Consider the following 24,071-nt stretch of genomic DNA (forward strand, 5'->3'; position numbering starts at 1 on the left):
TGGAGATGCATGCAAATAAGCAATGGTAAAAGGGAGCACATTACTATTTAAACTAAGTGTGTGTGATTCAGACATTGAACTGTGGACTGAATTCATCCACGTTACTGGCAAAGGAGATATGTCAGACTCAGCAACAGAAATGATCCACTCTGTATCAATGTCTTAATGATGAATCGTTCCTTTACGCAAGGAAGCAAACATCTACCACCATGTTCCATTCGTGGACACTACCAGCTGAGCCTGCTCTATTCAGATGTTTATGCCTTTATTCATCGGAATTGTGTCAAGAAACGCTATGGTGGATCCTTTACTAACAGCATGTATAATAGCTCACTGGGACTGTAACTAGTAAAGACAGAAGTTGGTAACACTTTACATTGTGTCCATAATTACACAGTAACTACTATGTAATTACCAGTATAAGTACAGTGTAACTATGAGTTATTACTCCATACTTACTGTGTAATACAAAGTAACGTTATAGTTAATTACTCAGTTGTCATTCTTATTCCACAGTTAATTACAATGTAACAATTTATCACTGATCCAAAACAAGTGTACTTAAATAGTTACATTTTGAAAATACAGAAACATACAATGTAATAAAAACATTAGGGTAACTACAACTATGTAACAGCTGTTCCATGGTCTGGGCAATTGTAATGGAGAATTGCAGTGATAACTGCATAGGTTTTCAATGATATTTCAAGATCTTTTTTAAATGGTGAAAACACCTTTGCAAAATGGTTAACGCTTTTTCCGAAAATCTAGAGGGGCACCTCCTTGACATGTTTTGCTTAAACAAGCATTTCTCACATTCTTGTAGTTGTGCTACACTATTTATTGTTAAATTATTTGGGCTATTATTATACCCATCCCTAACATAATACTGCCAAACTTGCATCATTCAATCAAGGTACACAGGGCCACAGAGCCATTCCAAGCATCACCAGGCACAAGGCAGGAAATAGCCCAGGATAGGGAGCCATCCCATTGCAAGACCCACTGACAAAACATACCAGCAGTCACACTCTAACACATATGGCCACGTAACCCAACCTACATGTCCCTGGGATGTGGCAGTAAAACCCATGAAGAAGAAATTGAGAGACATGGGTAGAATGTACAAATTTTACACACATCTCCAGACAGAATTCCATCTCAGGATAATGTATCTGTGAGGCAAAAGTGTTAACCGTTTTGCAATGGTGTTTTCACCATTTAAAACAGATCTTGAAATATCATCGAAAACCTATGCAGTTATCACTGCAATTCTCCATTACAATTGCCAGACCATGGAACAGCTGTTACAGAGTTGTAGTTACATACCCTGATGTTTTATTACATTTTGAAAATACAGATACAATGTAACTATGTAAGTACACTTGTTTTTGGATCAGTGATAAATTGTTACATTGTAATTATATAAACTGTGGAATAACAATGACAACTAAGTAATTAACTATAGTGTTACTTTGTATTACACAGTAAGTACGGAGTAATAACACGTAGTTACACTGTACTCATACAGGTAATTACATAGTAGTTACAGTGTAATTATGGATACAATGCAAAGTGTTACCGTTTTCTTTCTTTTTAGTTATTCTGGTGTATATCTGAGAAAGGTTTTGTTGTTGGTTATAATATAGTATTTATTTATTTTGCTTCTGTAAAGGTCTAAATTTCCATTGGGGAAAAATAAAGTTTTATTTACCTACCTGTGGTACAATCCGAGCACCTACAATCCTGTTAACAGCAGCAGCTCTCTATTATCAAAGCCAAAATTTGTTTGGTGTGTTGGGTGGGGGGTTATGGGTATATTATATTATATATATATATATATATATATATATATATATATATATATATATATATATATATATGAGCTTCTGTACAGATTTAATTAACCACAGGGGACAAATAAAAGCATCTACCAATCATAAACATACACATTGACCACATTTAAGAATGGCTGACTTGACCTCATTTTTCTTTTTTAAAAATAAACAATTAAAAAATAATTGTAAATACAAAACTGTTTAAGAAATGTTCTCAACCCAAATGGCTTCCTCTTAGTCATGGCCAGTGTCACAACCTACAGGTCCAAGTACAGGTCTGGTCCAATCCATTAATCTTGTTAATAAAATTATAAACAATGCCTTTGGTCTCCTAATGTAATAGAACATCCATGCTGCTAGCACTGCCTAAATAAACTATTCATGTCGGTTACAATGAAATGCATTTTTTCTTCTCATTTGTGTGCTTTTTTTCTCTGAGGGGTCAAGCAGGCCATTAATCATACATTTTTTTGATATATTTAAATTAATTTTTAAAAGGAATACAGCATATAAAAGGGATTTATTTTAGATAATTCATTGGAAAAAATGTTCCTTATATAACAGGTTTACAAAGAAATAGAACTTTCAAAATTAGGTTTACCTGAAGGTTTATGTTGCTAATTTAAAAAAAGAAAACAGAACATTAACAACAACAACAAAAAGCTGCAGATGGCATGAGATTGCAATTCCACGATTTAAATGTATAATCATTCCAAATGATATTTGCAGTTTGGTAAGTAAAATAGCGTGGATTTTTATTAGAAAAAAATTAAAATTTGATTCACCAGTTTGTTTTTTTTAAAGAATTTCCCAGGAAAACTACCTTGCAATAGTTTCTAAATCAACAGAAAAGTTTACATAAAAAATTACAATACTGTACATGTTATGCAAAACTACATTTATTTTCATTTCATGAAAACAGCACAGATGTAATATACTGTACAATGTAACAAAGTATATACATATATATATATATATATACACACACACACACACACACACACACACACACACACACACACACACATCCAGACACACAGACAATGCAACATGAACAATAGACATCAGATCAAGCATATCACTTCATGTGTTGGCTGATACTATTTTGTATTAAACTCAAAATTACTCAAATATATTTCATTTTAATTAAAAAATGTAAAGTAGTGTCGTTTGTCACTTGATATGCAATAAAAAACAAATAATTAACATATATATATATATATTAAAAAAAAAACATATAAAAATCATTTCAAAACACACCATTTCTGCAGCCTTACAAAATAATTGTCTGAACACTAAAGTTAGCATCCAAACCATGTGGATTTCCCTTTAAACAATACAAATCCTCTATATATGAAATAAAAAAATTAAGTGTTCCATTACAAAATGTACAACGAATAGATTGCTAAATACAATACACTTCAAAATTAAAAGTGCTTCAAATAGTTCTTCACTCTACATTATTAAAAAAAAGGAAGTAAATAATTAGACCAAATTAAATTTACCAGCAGAATCCCTACTTTTCATACTGCTGCTACTACTACCACCAGCAGGATGTTTTGACACGACTTTCCCAGTTGTGCAGCCCAACCTTGTATTTTTACTGTTATGCAGTTCTCATATATGACTGGATATAAGAGATTTCTAATACTGGCAACAGAAGTTGGAATGCATCCTGGATATACGACGCACTGTTTGAGGCCTGAAAAGGAAAGAATTTGCAACATTTAGATTTTTGTTTTGCATTGTATTTACTAACATTTTTTAAATTACTTGAAGACTTAATAAAAAGTCTTGCCTTATTTCAAATAGTATAAAGTACAACAAAAATAAATATGGCTTCATATTTTCTTATTTAGTTACTATACCATTTACTGTGAAATACGGTTACACCAAAATATGTAGTATTACTGGGAAGCCACTATTCTTGCATACAAATTTAATAAGAAACACAAGTATGAATGTAGTTATCAGCTGAGATAACAATGAAAACAGTTGTCAGCAAACTGATTGGTGCTTACTGAAATAGATGTCTTAAAAACTAATTTCATCTAGCAAATTCCAATAGATACTTGTCATTTTTATTTAAAGTACATTTATGGTAGTTCCAAAATAATTAAATTTTTTTTAGCTGATCATTACTTTTTAAATCTAAAAATAGACACTAAGAGAAGTAACAATTTAAACACCACAAAAGCACCAACCTCTAAAAAAATGCCAGTAATCAGTGGATTAAGAACATCTCCTTTTTCATGTGTCTGAAAAATTAAGGGAAAAATGGTTAGGTATCAAAAACAAAAAAAGCAGCACATTATTGAAACTATTTTTACGAAAACAAATAACAAATGGAATGAGGTTAAATTATAAAAATTGGAATACAGAAGTAGTGATACCAAGCCTGGATTTGTATTGGGATTTTTGGCACTTCTTTTGTAAAATCGGGTCCTCATAGTGTCTTGCTTTGGGTGTGTTCATTCATAATTTTTCAATATTGTATTGCAGTCCCATAAAGCAACATGTGCTGGTGCATGTGGTTAATAGTTCCTAATGACAAAGGTCATGATTCCAAAAAGCAGCCTTCAAGTTAGCCTAAAAGTTGGATCCAATGTGGGAAAAGTGACATGACACCCAGAAACATTTTGATATTTATTTGCATTATGAGTAATTTGTGTTATTCCTCCAAAAAAACTTCTGCTTGCTTTAACATACAATGCAACATAGTTGTAACTGATCTAACAGTTAACTGGATGTCAAGATTACATATCCCAAAACATATATTATATATAAAGAGAAATGCAAAAACCTTTTGTAGACAATGAAAAATAACTTGGTATGTGCCACAACTCACTTAGTTGATGGTGCCATATGCCAAACATTATACAATTCTGCATCAATTACTGCACACTACTACCTTTCAACAACATAAAAAGAAAATACACAATAGGAAGGCCAACATCTTCAGATGAATGTCTATGGTTTACTAATAATAAATAATCACTTTTCTAAATATTAACAAAATTACAACATGCTAACTAAGCAATTCTTTTAAATAATTTGTTAAACCCTTTTAATTATAATGACTTCAAGGAAGGACACTACATTTACTTCATATAGGACATTTACATTCTAGTCATTTTTGTTAACTTCTGTCCACAATGAACCATAACTTTGGTGCATATGTGCAGTTGAATAATGTTTTGCTTATTAGAAGAATGTCCTCTTATGTGGAATATTGTCTGTCCACCTTAACTGGTGGACAGACTGAGCTTTAACATAAAACATATAGTAAGCAGGATGTTTAATAAACACCACCAAAATAAACAGCAAAATAATTTTAAATCTGACCATCAAAACACACTGAAGAATTTTTGAAGTCTCTTTTACAAAGCAGAACTACATAGTGGTAAGCTGGATTGTACTTTTGCTTTGCAGCTAGCTCCTTGATCAGAGTTTGATCCCCTGTTAGTAACACTGTGTAATATTTGACTGTTCTTATCACACCCCAGTAGAGCACTCCAGTTTTCTCCAACATCCCGAAGTTATCTGTACTAGACTCTAAAGATGCCTTGACCGAGTCTTCCAAACCTTCTCTCATAAAAACTGTACACCTATTGGGTGTTTCAGGCGTGAAATGTTGCAGCTCTAACCTGTGGTTTACAGACATTCTCTTTGTATTTGCTACAAGGTAAGAGTTTCACAAGTACACAATTTTTTTTCTGCTTCAACCATATAAACTCCCTGCTTAGTATTCCTTATTAAATTAGGTGCCAAAAATGTAATGTGTTAGATGTGCAGTTTTTAGTATCACCAAAATATGACACACAGAATTGAGCAGTAAATGGAACTTTATGCCTGAATTAAGGCTGAAAATAAAAGTACTGTTAGAACTTCTAAAAAATGTTCACCTTAAGAAGCAGCAGTGTTACTTTAAGCAAGACTAAAAAAAAATGCTTGTTTCTAACTATTTATAAAGGGAAAATATTATAAATTAAAAGGAGTACATAAGTTAGCATTTTTTTTATTATGTTGTACTACATCTACTTACCCCTACTACAGTTAAAGAGGATGTAAACTTCTTTGACAGCACTGAGACTTCCTTGCATAAAATTATAGTCATTCTGAAAAAAAGAAGCATGAAGTGAAGATTATTACATATATAATGCCATTATTAAAAATTAAAGTTTATTGGCATTAGAAAGTAAACATTTCATTAAGTACAATACAAATGTGAAAATATGCATTTCTTTAATTAAAAAAGTATACCCATAGTACAGGTGCCAACAATAACTGTGTTGCAGCAAAAAAAAAAAAAAATACAAAAATTACCCATAACTGATTAATTAATATGGAACTGCCTGAAGAGTGTAAACAATCATAGATCCAAGTTTAGAAAATATAATAGTGTCAAATTAATTTTATGACAATTGTGTATAAATTGAATTTAATATGAACTCATTCAAATTTTGGTTAAATTTTCTTGCATTTCAAATGAAAGATAGAAATATGTAGCATAAATGCACATATAAAAGTTCAATGTGATACTTAATGATCAAACATAATACTTCATTATGTAGGATGGAAATAAAAATATTACAAATGTCATACATTAAGATATTAATCCACTTTATCAAGTGTTGGATGAACATACTGTGCTGCAGAATTATACTTTTAAATAAATTAATCTATTAATAACTCTTACTTCTAAAAATCTAACACACGAAACGTTTACTATTGTATACAGTATGTTGGCAACATTTCTTACTGTGAGAGAATCTTGGCCTGCTGCAACACTGTGTCCTTCTCCTCTTGACTATGAAGGACGAGTTCTGCTATTTTGTGGAACTGCTCTATTGCTCTGGCTGTTAATTCTGCCAAGCTTCTAATTGCAGACGCATGAATTTCCTGTAATTAATGATTAGCAACAGGTATGAAAAGAAAAATATGGAATTTATTTCTAAATAACATATTAGCAACACACTTCTGACAATGATACAAATTGCACTAGCATTAAAAATGTACAACTTGTTAAATTTGTGACATTTTCAGGAATGTTACTTTCAAATCTTCAAATACAGAAAAATATGTTAATTTCAAACAAAATAAACTATTGAAATATACTGCACAGTCTAACCACAAAGGCAATGTAAAATACTTATAACTGGAACATACATTTAGACTGTCCTAGCTCACCATGCAACAGTTATCATACAAACAAATTGAGCATAACTAAAAATTAAGGATATGTTCAACTAAAAAATAAATATAATTCAAAACTAGTGTAAGAGGGTAGCACAGTGGTGCAGTAGGTTTGCGTTCAAGGTCCTCCCTGCGTGGAGTTTGCATGTTCTCCCCATATCTGTGTGGATTTCCTCCAAGTGCTCTAGTTTCTTCCCACAGTCCAAAGACATGCAGGTTAGGTGAACTGGCGATCTTCAATTGGCCTTAGTGTGTGGTTAGGGTGTGTGTGTTTGCCCTGTGATGGACTGGCGCCCTGCCCAGGCTTTGTTCCTGCCTTGCGCCCTAATGCTAGCTGGTATAGACTCTAGCAGACCCACGTGACCCTGTTCAGGACAAAGCGGGTTACAAAATGTGACTATTGCAAGAAATATTTTCCAACATGATCATTCCACAAGGCAGTATTCAAACCGATTCACCTACACTTGGAATACAGCATAATATTTTCCTACATCAATTTAAACAAAAGGAATAATGTGTTTGTGGCATATTTGTTACTGACTAAGCTAAACACAGTTGTGTTCTTACATGAAACGTTATAAGACAAAATTGTCTTAAAACTGTATAATGATGAGAAAGAGAGAGGTTACCTTATATTACATAACAGGAAAACAATATTAACAGGTATACACAATAATAAAAAAAGTCAAATAATAACTATAAAAATTTCCCAATATATATTTTACTCTCCATTATTCTGTTTTATAATAGTATTTAGATTGTTGCTACTACCAGGGAACAAAAGTTACCCAACACCTTGTTAATTATCATATTGCTAATTTATTACTCTTAAATTTCTGCTCTTATTTTTAAATGTTCATTTCAACTATCTTTAATTTGTTAACTGGTGAGTTTACCTCAGTAATGCATCTTGCTTTCTCTTCCTCTTCTCTTTGTGTATTAATGTCAGACATCCAATCTTCTACTCTTTTTCTTGCCTGCAGAGTGTAAGTCATGAATGTTTTGATTATACTAACAAAATAATTTGCAATATACATAATACCACTACACAAACACAAATTACTAAGATTCTAACATATTTAATTTTCTTAAAATTAACAAAACATTTTTTTCTTCATTCTACAAAACATTACTTTGGTAAGCAGGTAAGAAATATTTACGGTTCACATATTTTATTTAAAGTTATAGCCTTCAGTTTAAAGAACTCTACTTGATGAATTCTTCTTTAATATTAACAATTTTTGTATTTGGATAATGCAAATTTCATTCAAAACATTTCATTTAAATGATAAACTAGGAAGCCTTAAAACAAAGTTTTATAAAAAGGTATGAAGATTTTGTATCAATTAAAGTTATTCAAAAATTAAAACAGGTGGTGCCTTTTAAGCTGAAAATTGAATGACTTTTGGAAATGTGCTGGTTCTCATCTGCCTTCAGTATAAAGTAAATGATAATGAAAAAATTCGGACGCGAGCATCAGTATGCTTTGCACCTTAGGAACCAAGTTACTATTCTATAACATTTCAGTAACTATTCACAGCTCTGATGCTGATCTTTCTGATCATAAAATAGGTCATTACAATAGCAACTGATGAGAAGAATTTATTGCAGAATTATGGTATTATGGTATTTGAGGGTTCCTCTTGAGTGACACTCTCTTCCTGCTGTTTTAGTTCTAGACCATCCTCAAGAAACTGTGGCACAAAGACAACTATCAAGATATCAATGGTTTTTGTTTAAAGGGGATCCTAAAATGTTGAGATCCGTCGAAAACCGGCAATCAAAGTTTTTGACGAATCTAAAGCTTTCGTTGCTCCCCCATAGAGTATAGGATTATTGGGGGGGTGGGGGATGGGGTGAGCCAAAGCAAAAAATGCAAAAAGATATCTGTTTTAATATCAACTTTTTAATGGATTCTGTAATGTTATTTAACAATATTCCATTTTTTAAAGAATAAGTTGCACGTTATGAAAAGAAATTTTCTTTAAAATGTGTATAGTAGGGAATCCATTCCTAGATGGGTTTATCCATTCCCGGGAATTCGGGAATCCGCATTTCATTCCCGGGAATCCCGGGCTCCCGGGGATGACACAGTACACGGGCATCTCACATGTGAACGGTTTTAGAACAACCAACACTTATTTTTAATAAAACTACTGCAATATGTTGACACAAATAAAAGACTAACCTTATCTACAAGCAGTTCATGCTGTCATAGAAGTACATGTATCTTTAGTTGCGGTAATAAGAGCATAGAAAGCACAGCATCCTCACAGGTGGCGCAGTGATAGTGCTGCTGCTTAGCAGTAAGGAGACTGTGGAAGATTGTGGGTTCGCTTCCCGGTTCCTCCTTTTGTGGATAGTGCTTTGAGTACTGAGAAAAGTGCTATATAAATGTAATAAATTATTATTATTAACGTGTCCAGCGTGTGGTCGTCCATGCGAGAGCGCACCTTTGTGCAGAAGTACGCCAGCCACTGAGAAAGCACATTCTGCCTCCACTGAAGTAGGCGGCAAAATCATCAGATACTGATAAACTTGTTCTAAACAATGCCCGCGCTTGCCGTTGCTCTGAAACACCGCCATTTCAGCTTTTACTGATGCATCCAGTTTCTTGTCATCATTCTGTGATGGCAAGTTTCGCGGCACAGATAATGCGGATGCAACAGACTGACGCATTGCAATTTCAAGTTGCTGTTCAAAGCTGTTGTCTGATGAAGTGCAAGATGCAGCAATGGCGCCACCTTAATTATTTTCAACTATAACTCTGTTATTTCTTGATCGATTTTTACACGCTATATATGCGAGCTTGGCCGTTCCAGTTTTCCCTAGTGTATATGTGCTCTTTTGAGCTTTTATTATAATAAAACATAACTGAAGACAAAATAAAAAAATTCATTATCTATACATAACTGAAATTATAGTCATGATTTTTAGTAATTCATGACATAAGAGAAGCCAGCTGTGGTGTGCAAATGCATGGAGCAGACCATGCCCAGGGTCCATCTGAGCAGAAGTGCAATTTAGGACAAATAAAATCAATATTCTAGGTGTTGGATATTTTGAAAGATGCAAAATGATGATACTGTTAGAGCATCCTGAAAAGGTCACTCCACCAACAAGTTGCATCAGGACCTACAGGACATGAACTTTTTATTGCCTTGGTTTAGATGGGTGGTGGAAAAACTGATAAGACATTGTAAAATGTGGTATACAGCTTTTCTATCTGTTTATACAAATTTATAAATTTATCTTTTAACTTGGCCGATTTATCCTGTCAAAAGAGGTTTTGTCATCTTTGTAGATGGTGTGCTGTGAAAGTAAGCCAGTTAACTTTAAAAGTGTCGCCAAACAACTATGTTATCTTCCAGTTTAAATGTGAAATACCCTCCAAATCATTGACACTTTGTCACTTTTTGTTCTGGGACCCTTAAACATACTTCCTTTGCCTTACCACCATATTTCAGATTACTCAAGGAGATACATTTTAATTACATGTTTTTATTTATTTACTAAATTGGCTTAGTCAAGGAACTAAATTTTTTGACAGCTTTAACAGGTCTATTTTGATAAGACCAGGGACCTCATTTATAAAACTTGTTTTAATTAGACTGTGAAAATATGCTCATGGCAAAAAAAAAAAAAAAAAAAAAAATCACATTTATATCACCTTGCATTAACGCATTCCTATGTAATTTCCTCCTTATAAATCATAATCCACTTGTGTATACGTAAACATGCCTGCAATGATGCCCTGAAATGTCCATATATGGAGCATGCCAATCAACCTCATGCGCAGGTAATCACAATGCTGCAGAACTTCATTGGATGGTACAGCGACTTCCCCTCTGATGCACAGAGGCTCTGCCATCCTGCATTCAAAAGAATTTGGCTGTGCTCTGCAACCAAGAGCAGAAGAACAAACACAGCCTAATAGCGGCTCTCCTCTGTATTCTGTGGGGCAGGGAAAGGCACCAGCATTTGAGTGGGTAGCCGCCATTACATGGCACACATAACGAAACGATTCCCATAACAATGAATAATACAGGCCATATGAAAAACTGATGGCTCAGCAGATTTGCTTACCAATAAGCCACCACAATCAGTACCATCACATCTGCCAAATCTACCTTTCCTCAAAATAAACCAATTACGGGTTAACCCAAACCACAGCCTTTGTCGTCAGTCTCTTTCTGCTACTTGTGCATTAATGAAATGTCACTGCTCATGCTCAACAAAAACACCTTCGTTCTTGATTTTGCCTTTTATGTTGGCAAAAAACAAGCTATGTTGTATGAATGTGCACCCACACCATATGAAAACTGGATTTAGAACCTCGCTGGTCAGTTAATTGCTCCCAGAACAGCAGACATGATGGAGTGAAGTTTGGCCGAGATACTCCTGACCTGTAGGCCAGTTACTTGAGAAGTGATAACAGGAAACGATAGAAATTGATGACAAATAACTAAAAATGTTCTTCACTTCAAAAACACAACATTGGCCATCTTAAAAGGGAACTAAAATACAGTCTGTGCATTATATTACACCTCAAAAGTGATGAATATGTCTGTCATGTCAGTGCACATTACAACAGCTTGGTGACACGTATAACTATGCATGTTGAGTTGTCATTTAGTTGGTTTGATCAAGGGTATCTTCATTTCCTAGTTTCTCTGAAGTGTTGTGTACACATGAGTAAGAGTTGCCATTAATATACATGTTTACCCGCTAAGTTTTCTTTTATGAATCCTGACTTTTTGCATGGGAAGTTTCAAGTATTTTGAGCCTCTTTTTGGGCTTACACAAGCTTTATAACTGAGGTTCCAGAAATCAGTAATACATATCTGTCCTGCGAGTCTGTATTCTTGTTTTTAATGTTTCTGCAGCAATATGCATTTAAAATTCTCCATGGGATTAATCAACTTTATCCAATCTAATATATTAAAACAGAAAAAAATAAAAACCCTTAATTTCAAAGATATGTAGATAAATTTGCAATTTGACTATAGCTGTAACTTAATTAAATTAAAAACAAAAATAACACTTTTTTTTGCAAAAAGGGGAATCGTGAAAAATTTATTTACATAAATTTCACTTAAAAGTAAAAAAATAAAAATAAAAACACATACCTGAACAAGTTTGTCTGCAGTTACCATTATTTTCATTTCTGCCATGGCAGCTGTCACTTCTTTTACAAACTCTTCACCGTCATCATCTTTAAACAAAAAAATGCAATTCTTAAAATTTCAAGTTTATTTTTTTCTGCAAAGTTTAAGAAGAATTTTCACTTAATTACAAGGATGTTTCATGTAAAATCTGGTCAAATGTTCACAACATTCTGTTCAAACACCACTTTCACATTCTGAATTTGGGTACACATTTTCTTATTTTCATGTCAATGTTTCTTGGCAGCAAAGAGAATATTAACTACTTTAGCATCATATTTTGAAAACGTTAACCCTTAACATCATTTAAGTAACTTTTTTTTTTCCCAAAGCTTCCATCTTTAAAAGTCATCATTACATCCTGCCCAGTATTGTGTATGTAGTATGCTTATGTGCCAATGATGCTTCAGGGCAGTGTTAGAGAAACTGTGTTACTGTCGTATTTGAAGCTTCCAGCTTTACACTCACCCATGCCCTTACTGGGGTGTGGCAGGGATAGGTTGGGATTAGAGCAACTGGTCATAACCCCACAGCCGATTCAAATTTCCTAACAAACTGATTACCAATTATATGTATTCTAATAATTGTTTTCCCCTCCACTTTAAATTTACAGTGATCTATCATGTTTTAATATATATATATATATATTATATATATATATACACACACACATACGCTGCTCAAAAAAAATTCAAGTCCGTGAAAGTTCTGGGATATTGATCTGGTCAGTTAAGTAGCAGAGGGGGTTGTTAATCAGTTTTAGCTGCTTTGTTGCAATAGAGGGGCTACAATGAGATGACCCCCAAAACAGGAATGGTTTAACAGGTGGAGGCCACTGACATTTTTCCCTCCTCGTCTTTCCTGATTTTTTTTTCAATAGTTTTGCATTTGGCTATAGTTAGTGTCACTACTGGTAGCATGAGGCGACACCTGGACCCTACAGAGGTTGCAAAGATAGTCCAACTTCTCTAGGATGGCACATCAATACATACCATTGCCAGAAGGTTTGCTGTGTCTCCCAGCACAGTGTCAAGGGCATGAAGGAGATTCCAGGAGAGAGGCAGTTACTCTAGGAGAGCTGGACAGGGCCGTAGAAGGTCCTTAACCCATCAGCAGGACCAGTATCTGCTCCTTTGGGCAAAGGTGGAACAGGATGAGCACTGCTACAGCCCTACAAAATGACCTCCAGCAGGCCACTGGTGTGAATGTCTCTGACCAAACAATCAGAAACAGATTTCATGAGGGTGGCCTGAGAGCCTGACGTCCTGTAGTGGGCCCTGTGCTCACTGCCCGCCCAGCACCGTGGATCACGATTGGCATTTGTTTTAGAATACCAGAATTGGCAGGTCCACCACTGGTTAATTATTTATTTGAAAGAATGGCATAATGGCTAAAGCACTGGACTTTAAACTTGAAGTTTGCCAGTTCAGTTTTCGCCAATAAACTGCGAATGGTTGAAACATATGCTAATCTTTTATATCCCCGGGGGAATTGTTACTTTTTTGCATTAAGAACCTTCTTTTTCTAAGTATACAGAAGAGTCTAAGAGTCCTATACATTTACTTACCAATGCACTCCTCCTCTTCCTCATCAAATTCAATCAATGAAAAGGATTTTTTGACCAATTCCAACTCTTCTTTTAACTTGGCCAGTTCATCTCCAGACAATGTTGTAAACACAGATTTCACCTGAAAAAACAAATTCTCTGAATGTATAGTGCAATTCTGTCCTGTTTACTACTAATCGTAAAAGTAAACTTTAAAAATCATACAACCCATTTGTTTTTAACTGTAAAAATGTAAGAACAAAGAAATGCAGTCTTAATATTTGGGCTTAATGACTTTTGGTTGTATTTTCTACTATATAAACAAACTATGAGAATATATAATAGTCCTATGAAAAAGTTTGGGAACCCCTCTCAGCCTGCATAATAATTTACTTTCAACAAAAAAAGATAACAGTGGTAGGTCTTTCATTTCCTAGAAACATCGGAGTACTGGGGTGTTTTCCAAACAAAGATTTTTAGTGAAACAGTATTTAGTTGTATGAAATTAAATCAAATGTGAAAAACTGGCTGTGCAAAAATTTGGGTCCCCTTGTAAATTTTGCTGATTTGAATGCATGTCACTGCTCAATACTGATTACTTGCAACACCAAATTGTTTGGATTAGCGCATTAAGCCTTGAACTTCATAGACAGGTCTGTCCAATCATGAGAAAAGGTATTTAAGGTGGTCAGTTGCAAGTTGTGCTTCCCTTTGACTCTCCTCTGAAGAGTGACAGCATGGGATCCTCAAAGCAACTCTTAAAAGATCTGAAAACAAAGATTGTTCAGTATAATGGTTTAGGGGAAGGCTACAAAAAGCTATCTCAGAGGTTTAAACTGTCAGTTTCAACTGTAAGGAATGTAATCAGGAAATGGAAGGCCACTGGCGCAGTTGCTGTTAAACCCTGCAGGTCTGGCAGGCCAAGAAAAATACAGGAGCGGCATATGTGTAGGATTGTGAGAATGGTTACAGACAACCCACAGATCACTTCCCAAGACCTGCAAGAACATCTTGCTGCAGATGGTATATCTGTACATCGTTCTACAATTCAGCGCAATTTGCACAAAGAACATTTGTATGGCAGGGTGATGAGAAAGATGCCCTTTCTGCACTCACGCCACAAACAGAGTCGCTTGTTGTATGCAAATGCTCCTTTAGACAAGCCAGATTCATTTTGGAACAAAGGGCTTTGGACTGATGAGACAAAAATGGAGTTATTTGGTCATAACAAAAAGCGCTTTGCATGGCGGAAGAAGAACACCGCATTCCAAGAAAAATACCTGCTACCTACTGTCAAATTTGGTGGAGGTTTCATCATGCTGTGGGGCTGTATGGCTAGTTCAGAGACTGGGGCCCTTGTTAAAGTCGAGGATCGCATGAATTCAACCTAATATCAACAAATTCTTCAGGATAATGTTCAAGCATCAGTCACAAAGTTGAAGTTACGCAGGGGTTGGATATTCCAACAAGACAATGACCCAAAACACAGTTGGAAATCTACAAAGGCATTCATGCAGAGGGAGAAGTACAATGATCTGGAATGGCCGTCACAGTCCCCTGACTTGAATATCATCGAAAATCTATGGGATGATTTGAAGCAGGCTGTCCATGTTCGGCAGCCATCAAATTTAACTGAACTGGAGAGATTTTGTATGGAAGAATGGTCAAAAATACCTCCATCCAGAATCCAGACACTCATCGAAGGCTATAGGAGGCGTCTAGAGGCTGTTATATTTGCAAAAGGAGGCTCAACTAAGCATTGATGTAATATCTCTGTTGGGGTGCCCAAATTTATGCACCTGTCTAATTTTGTTATGATGCATTTTGCATATTTTCTGTTAATCCAATAAAAACTTAACGTCACTGCTGAAATACTACTGTTTCTATAAGGTATGTCATATATTAAAAGGAAGTTGCTACTTTGAATGCTCAGCTAATGATAAACAAAAATCCAAAGAATTAAGAGGGGTTCCCAAACTTTTTCATATGACTGTATGTCTAAAAATGAAATGGGTGAGTTTTGGAACTGAGCTTTGAAGTGTTACATTAAAAACGATGAGATGAAATAAGAGGTACTGTATATTTTGCAACTAAAAATATTCTGTGAAACAATAGTATAATGCTATTTGAAAGTTATTAGGAAAGCATCTGTGTAAATTATCACACAGTATTTATAAAGTCTAAAGTTACACAGTATTGAATTTGGCACTTTGTTTATTAAAAAGGCCAACATAGTAGCACAGAGTTAGCACTGCTGCCTTACAGAAGACTAGGTATGCACATTCACGTGTCTTCATTTACCTGGATCCTTCTAGCAAAGCCCCATTCTCACTTTGTCAATGTGTCCAATTATTTGCACATATCTCAAAAGGTGTGAAGATAATGGTACCTACTCTAAATTTACCTAGTGTGAATAACTGAGAATATGTGCATAAGCATGCCCTATAATAGGCCAGTACCCAGGCCGTAAGTGTCCTGTTTTATGAAGAGAGAATGAAACTGAACAATATATATAGTATCAGAATAAACTGTTATTTAACCAGTGTGTCATGCAGGACTCCACAGATTCAAATAATATAGTTCAAAAAAATTAAGTTTATTACACTTAAAAAAAATTTTAAAAAAAAAGATAATTGATTTAGATGCACAAAAATGAGATCGCTTATAGAACATAAATATACAATTAGCAAAGTAAAAATAAATACTAAAAACAGGAGGGCCTGGTAGGTCAATATACAGAACATACCATATCACAATCTGTAATCAAACTACATATATTAATTGTTTTGTACCTAAGTCCAAAGATAGTCCTCAAATGAAAAATCACAAAAACCAGAAGAACACATAAACTGTAGAAATGAATAAATGTAAATGGTTTGTCTTCTATACACAAAATAGAAAAAAAAGTAATTCAATAGTTAGACCCTAAAATATAAAGAAACACAAAGCTACACATATACCAAAAATAATATGCAAAAATTATCAGTAAATGATTACCTTTGCTGCACTTTCACTAGAAAGAATTTCCAGAGCTTCAAGGTGAGAAAGCCCCTGCAACTCATCAAATAGCATCCCATAGTGTGCCTTCCTAGTAGTATCAGTATCAACCAGATGTGATGTTTGTTGCTCTTCTCTCTCTTTAGCTTCTCTTAAAACCTACATAAAATTTTAAAATATTTCAACAAGCATATAAAAATGTTAACTATAAACCAGTAATTCTGGAAATGCTTTAGAATTTATTTCTGTTTCACTCATATAGTCATGTACCTCAGACAAAGTAGATGTTCTAAGCATTAGTCCTTTGGTTTTCTTAAATCCTGGATCGCCTTCTGCAATGACATCCATTGTTTTTTTCCCAATAAACTCCAATGCATCAAGACCACCACTTAGAACTGTTTTTCCCTGGAACAATGTAAAAATTACATGTACGATGAATGTTATTCTAAACTTTTCCAAATATCTATATTCCAAATATATAAATTTGTGATAGATAGATAGATAGATAGATAGATAGATAGATAGATAGATAGATAGATAGATAGATAGATAGATAGATAGATAGATAGATAGATAGATAGATAGATAGATAGATAGATAGATAGATAGATACTTTATTAATCCCAATGGGAAATTCACATTCTTCAGCAGCAGCATACTGATACAATAAATAATATTAAATTAAAGAATGATAATAATACAGGTGAAAAAAACAGACAATAACTATGTATAATGTTAAATATTAACGTTTACCCCCCCCCGGTGGAATTAAAGAGTCGCATAGTTTGGGGGAGGAACGATCTCCTCAATCTGTCTGTGGAGCAGGACAGTGACAGCAGTCTGTCGCTGAAGCTGCTCTTCTGTCTGGAGATGACATTATTTAATGGATGCAGTGGATTCTCCATAATTGATAGGAGCCTGCTGAGCGCCCTTCGCTCTGCCACAGATGTTAAACTGTCCAGCTCCATGCCAACAATAGAGCCTGCCTTCCTCACCAGTTTGTCCAGGCGTGAGGCGTCTTTCCTCTTAATGCTGCCTCCCCAGCACACCACTGCGTAGAAGAGGGCACTCGCCACAACTGTTTGATAGAACATCTGCAGCATCTTATTGCAGATGTTGAAGGAAGCCAGCCTTCTAAGGAAGTATAACCGGCTTTGTCCTTTCTTGCACAGCGCATCAGTATTGGCAGTCCAGTCTAATTTATCATCCAGCTGCACTCCCAGATATTTATAGGTCTGCACCATCTGCACACAGTCACCTTTGATGATCACTGGGTCTATGAGGGGTCTGGTTAATTATGTAACAATATACCACAATTAAATTGGTATACAGGTTCTGTATCCCTAATCCAAAACTGTAAAATCCAAAAATGCTACAAAATCAGAAATGGAAGTCCCTGTGAAGCTTACAGCAAAAATAAGCAGCTACACATGATCAACAATCTGAGGATTTGGAGGGTGGGTGAGTGGGTGGTACCCCCGAAGCATCCACCACCACCAGGAAAGGACACAATTAATGATGCAAGGTGGAGTACCCCCTGAAGCAACAAATGCCACTAAGCAATGAAACACAGTCAATGAGATTTGTCCACAGTGAAGTGACATGATAACACCTGCATTCAAAAGTGCTGCATGACACTATTAAAATTGCAGATGTTTTGTTTGCTAATGGAATGTCACTGCTTACAGTTAACAAAAGCAGCTACATTCTCACTAGGTGCTTTTATTGCAATACAAGTGCAGTAAAGTGCTCTAATTTACATTAGGAAAACAGGACACTGCTGCAAATTGCCCTTTAATGCATGCAAAAACAAGTCACATTTTATGTATGTAAACCCAGGCCATACGAAAACTTAATGTAGTGACTCACTGGTTGATCAATGAATTCCAGCACTGTGGACATGATGAAGTGAAGTTTGGTGTATATATTCTGACCCATTAGCCAGTTCCTTGAGATATTATAGCACGTAGCCAATAAAAATGGGAAAAAAAAAAAAAAAAGTTCTTTGGTGCAAATATGCAGCACTGACCCTCTTAAAAGGGAACTAAAAATACAATCTTTATAATTATATTCATTCCTTTTGAAGTTTAATCTGCTTGGAACATCAACAAATATTATAATAACAGGCTTGGTGACAAACTATTATATGTTTGAGTTGTCATTTGGCTGTTTCAGCTGCATTTCTGTACTTGATCAAGGATGTCCTGAAGATATCTCATTATGTACAGTATATGCCAATATTCCAAAATCTGAAAATATCTGAAATCCAAAACGCTTGTGGTTCCAGGCATTTCAGAAACTAATACTCAAAGCGTATGAAAGATACCACACTGTAACAAGGGGAACAGTCCCATTCTTCCATGTCTTTTAATTGTGAAAAGTATTCTTTAACATTGAAGCTTTTCAAAAAATCATGTGAAATGATACAGCAATTTTTTTTTTTTATATAAATTGCCACATTGAGATTGGTGGAAGAACTCAAAACTACAAGAATGAATATAGCAGTTATAGGACGGGGCTGGCTGTGCATGGCTTATGCTCAGTCCACCATTCTGACAGTTGGGATTTGACTTCTTCTACCAGCTCAATACTAGATTGTATGTCTAAATTGATCTCCATGTTCTATCAGTCTCTCATTTAGCAAACACAGTGGTATAGCACTGAATGCAAAAGTAAAAATTATAAAGAATATAGATGACTAGAGTTCAAAATTACTTTCATTTGTCCTATGACATTGGATTGGATGTAAAAAGTGATGTAATTTTAAAAAGTATTTAAATACAATCTGCCTGAAACATTTTTTGTACTGATGCAAGAGATTAAAAAAAACATTACTTTTTTTGTAATAAATATACAAACTGCCTGTGAATGTAATTACAAGTGATATTCTTTATGCTTGGGGAAAAAAATTAATGTTGTGTCTTTTACTTCAATATCTCCATTGCTAATAAATTTGCACTCTGACTGAAGTGACTGAATTTTACAATATTTAGTTTTATTTACTAAATCAGAAACAAAAGCTAATTTTGAACTTCAGCATCATTATAAAAAGAAAACATCACAAAAATAACAATGCCTTCTAAAGATTCATAAATATGAAAAGGAAAAAAAAAAAACATTTTGAACTGATAACGCATTGCAAAGAAAATTAACATAACGAGGTCTCTGAATTTTCTCTTTCTAGTAAAATGAATTTTGGCAAAAAAGTTGAACGATTTAACTCACTGTGCTTTGAACCACATTTGTCAGTGAGGAAAACATTCCAATGGCACCACCAATATGAGAGGTGTTACTAGATGACTTATCATTGGCTGCATCACCTGCTGTGGAAAGAACTGAAGGAAAAATAAATAAATAAGACTTTAATGAAAGTAACTTTCCTGCTTTAAGAAATGTACATAATTTAGATCAACATTTAGTTATTCTATGCACAAAGTAGGGACATTGGTCATTTTTTAACTTTTAGCAGCATCTCACCATCCACGGTTTCTTCTTTCTTCAATTCGCCTGACATATCTGTTGGAGAAGGTATCCCAAGGGATGATTCTGCCTTCTCTATGACATGAGAGATTCCCTGACCTTTATGGGAATAAAAATATTTAATTAAATCTTAGGTACTTACTACAGATACATTAAAGGCAGCATACGAGCCACAGATACAGCTATACTATAACTGTAAATAGCTTGTGACAAAATGTATCTTTCACTGTACCTTTAAGCCAAGCAAAATGATACCTTTAATTGGCTAACTAGAAAGATTACAATATGCAAGCTTTCGAGGCAACTCAGGCCCCTTCTTCAGGCAAGATGATTACATCTTGCCTGAAGAAGGGGCCTGAGTTGCCTCGAAAGCTTGCATATTGTAATCTTTCTAGTTAGCCAATAAAAGGTGTCATTTTGCTTGGCTTTTCTCTACATTCATAATGGCTAACACGGTACAACACCCTAGTACTACTGTACCTTTAAAAAAAAACAAAAAAAAGCCCCACAAATTTTAGAATACTTGCATTTAAATTGCTGTTGTAAAAAGTTATTATGTAAATAATTTTTGTATATGTCAACAGGAAACTAAAAAAGTTATACATCACTTTGTACCTGTAATTTATTCAACGGTAAAATAAAAACAAAAAATTAAAAGTTGAACAGAACTTACCAACAGTAGCTACAGTTGCTGTAGCAGATGTTATCAGAGACTTGCCCCAGTTACCCCAGTATCCCCAGCCACCTTGATAATTTTCGGAAGGTCTGTCTTTCTAAAAATGAATTGATTAAATAATAAAGTCAAAAAATATTTCTCCAAATATCCTCTCTTTATGAAAACATGAAATTAAAAACTCTCAGCCACTACTAGAAAATACATGGGACAAGTAACATACAAAAAAGAAAAATATGGGGGTATTTCTTTAACTTTCGGCAACCTTTTCGTGGAATACAAGGCTGTTGAGAACAGCAGCCCATCCCGGAAGCAATGAGCACAAAGCAGGAACCATCTTAAACTTGCCCATTTTTAAGAAATGCTTAACATTACAAACCTATAAAATAATATTGAGAATTTTGTGAGTATAGTTCATTTATTTACCTCACAATTGTAAATAAAAATAATATTGTTAAATATACCCTGAATTACTTCTGCTGACTTTAATATCATAATATTTCCTCAAAAACATTAATAGAAAAGGATTTTGTGATGCAGACTTTGAAAAGACATTTTAACTTGTGATTTTGTGATCATGGGATTTCAAAATAAACTATTGGGGGATATAACATTTTCACTTCAATTTGGGGAAAAAAACAGCAAAGGCGGTACCACCCCCTCAGAATTAACAGCACTCTGAGGAAGAGGTTGGGCAGTTTTAGATACCTTGGTGTCCACATCACAGAGGACCTGACCTGGTCCAAGCACACAGACACCTTGATGAAGAAGGCCCAACAATGTTTATCATCACCACATACAGCTCAGGGATTTTAGGCTGCCGTCCCTGATACTAATGAACTTCTACTTATCTACCATCAAAAAAGTATCCTGACAGGAATTATCACTGACTGATTGGATATAACATACAGCAGGACCACAAAACTCTACAGAGGGGAGGAGTCAGCTAAATGCATTCCTTGGTGCACACTCTCTAACTTTAATGACCTCTGTAACAAGCAATGTTGGACCAGGGCAAAGAAAATTATCAAAGACTGCAGCCATTCTGATTGTGGAGCTTCTTTCCACAATCCAGTTACATCTTAAATGAGTAAAGTGTTGAGAACTACATGAAGTTAATTGTCTTATGTTATTATTTATTACATATTATTATTATTTTAATACATTGCACACTACGGCTGACTTTTAACATAATGTTTTTTCTGAAATTTATAATGAATGTTTTATTGTTTATTGTTCTTTTATATTCTACTTAAAGCAAGTCTCTAGAGTTTAGCAACTAAGCATTTCACAGCATACTATACTGTGTGCATAATTATAGGTGGCAAATAACACTTGTTTTGAATTTCCAGTTAGTTTATATCACAAATGCTGGAAATGCCTAAAATCTAATCAGCTCTACATTTAAGCATCATTCGCAACAGCTTTGCCAAAAGAAATTTGTGCTAGACTGGATCAACTGTTATCGAGCATGCAGCCATCCTAAGAGATACATCCTGACAAACAAGACATAAATTTTTCTTTCCGAAACATGATTAGTAAGTCCCAAAAAATAAAAGAAAAAAAATTGGGTGCAATTTTCAACAGTGACTCATGATTTTTTGAAGTAGCTTAGGGCGAAGTGAAGACTCTGAGGCTAAGGATGTCCATCTTTATCAGGAAGGTTGCCAGTTCTAATCCACATTACTGCCAAAGGGGATCCTACTCTGCTGGGCCCTTGAGTAAGGCCCTTAAACCTGCAATTGCTCCAAGGGTGCTGTACAATGGCTGGCCCTGCGCTCAGACCCCAAAAGGTATGTGAAAACTAACAAATTCCTAATACAAGAAATTGTATAAGGTGAAATAAAGAGCAAAAAAAAAACAAGTCCTACAATAAAAAAAAACAAAAAAACTTTAATGGATGGAGTAGGAACGAGTACATTAGAGAGTCAGCTCAGGTTGGGCGGTTTGGAGACAAAGTCAGAGAGGCGAGATTGCTTTGGTTTGGATATGTGCAGAGGAGAGATGCTGGGTATATTAGGAAAAAGGTGCTAAAGATAGAGCTGCCAGGCAAGAGGAACATAAGAAGGTTTATGGATGTGGTGAGAGAGGTGATAGGAGTAAAAGAGCAAGATGCAGAGGACAAGATGATATGGAAAAAGATGATCTGCTGTGGCAACCCCTAACAGGAGCAGCTGAAAGAAGATTAAAAAAAAAACTGTAACGTATTAAGAAACAACTATTACTGTATAGTTATGAGGCAATTTAGATATTGAATGAAAAAAATTTATTTAGTTTCAGATCTGCAAATATATTACAATTTCTTTACATATACCGTCATTCATTTCAGAAATGTTGCTCCTAATAAACCACATATTCGTACATGATACTGAAATAAAACCCATCATTTTAACGTTAGTACCTGTCCAGCATCTGTGTCCTTGTCCTTTCCTTGGGATGATTCTTCCGACTCCGTGGATGACTTACTTTCAGGCCTTTTCCTCGTCATTGTAACTGAAGTCGTTTCACCCTTGTCAGAGGCATCACATTTGAATTCCTCACGGGCATCACTAACTGTATCGGTGAACGGCGACTCCTTAAAGTCATCATCAGTTTCTAGAAAGTCTCGTTGATTCTCAGTGTCGGACATCCTAGCGCATTTTACTGTTAAGTCTTTATGAAAAATGAAACATTAGAAAAATACTACTGTATTATTATTATTATTATTCAGAATCTATACAACTACAGCGCTGGTTTAACTTTAGGAAAAGGTGATGCTAGTTTATTATATTATTAATTATATTGGAAAGCCAAACGTAGTTCTGTCACATGGCAATATACAATTGTACGTACTATTTATAGCCAACACTGAAAGCTGTTAGCTGCATATGATTTAATTTAACAATAATTTTCAGTCCACGTCACAACATGTCAACTAATATCATTAAAAAAAATCAACGTAAAATTTCTAAACATTCCTTACCTGCAGAATTCACTAAATTGCTATTACTCTAGATGCTTTTCCTGTCTTCTGTAAATGTACAGTTTGACAAGAAAACCAAATAGATTAAGACTGACCCTTGCCTTGTATGCCAGGCAGTCCTTGTTTATATTCTCGTTCCCAGCTGCTCGTAAACCTTGACTCCACCAGCCACGTCACTTCTGCCCCTCTCACTTTTGAAATATGTTGACGCTTG

At 34.8% G+C, this 24,071-nt stretch overlaps 1 protein-coding gene across 2 annotated transcripts; it reads right to left on the reverse strand.

Moving 5' to 3' along the window:
- Positions 1-3,373: 3,373 nt before the first annotated feature.
- Positions 3,374-24,041, reverse strand: fam114a2 (family with sequence similarity 114 member A2). Of its 2 annotated transcripts, none has more exons than XM_028812935.2 (14): positions 23,953-24,041; positions 23,297-23,547; positions 20,896-20,995; positions 20,220-20,321; positions 19,968-20,077; positions 17,013-17,147; positions 16,743-16,901; positions 13,767-13,887; positions 12,164-12,249; positions 7,931-8,011; positions 6,601-6,740; positions 5,884-5,956; positions 4,043-4,096; positions 3,374-3,540 (listed from the first exon to the last, which is right to left on the reverse strand). In XM_028812935.2, the coding sequence occupies exons 2-14, from the start codon at positions 23,522-23,524 to the stop codon at positions 3,445-3,447; spliced, it is 1,485 nt and encodes a 494-aa protein (XP_028668768.2). In that variant the 5' UTR covers positions 23,525-23,547; positions 23,953-24,041; the 3' UTR covers positions 3,374-3,444. The 2 variants fall into 2 exon arrangements, with proteins under 2 accessions (XP_028668768.2, XP_028668766.2); XM_028812933.2 differs by having other exon boundaries at positions 23,858-24,037.
- Between the last annotated feature and the right edge of the window lie 30 nt (positions 24,042-24,071).

This window comes from Erpetoichthys calabaricus, chromosome 11 (assembly GCF_900747795.2).
Source record: "Erpetoichthys calabaricus chromosome 11, fErpCal1.3, whole genome shotgun sequence".
NCBI lineage: Eukaryota > Metazoa > Chordata > Cladistia > Polypteriformes > Polypteridae > Erpetoichthys > Erpetoichthys calabaricus.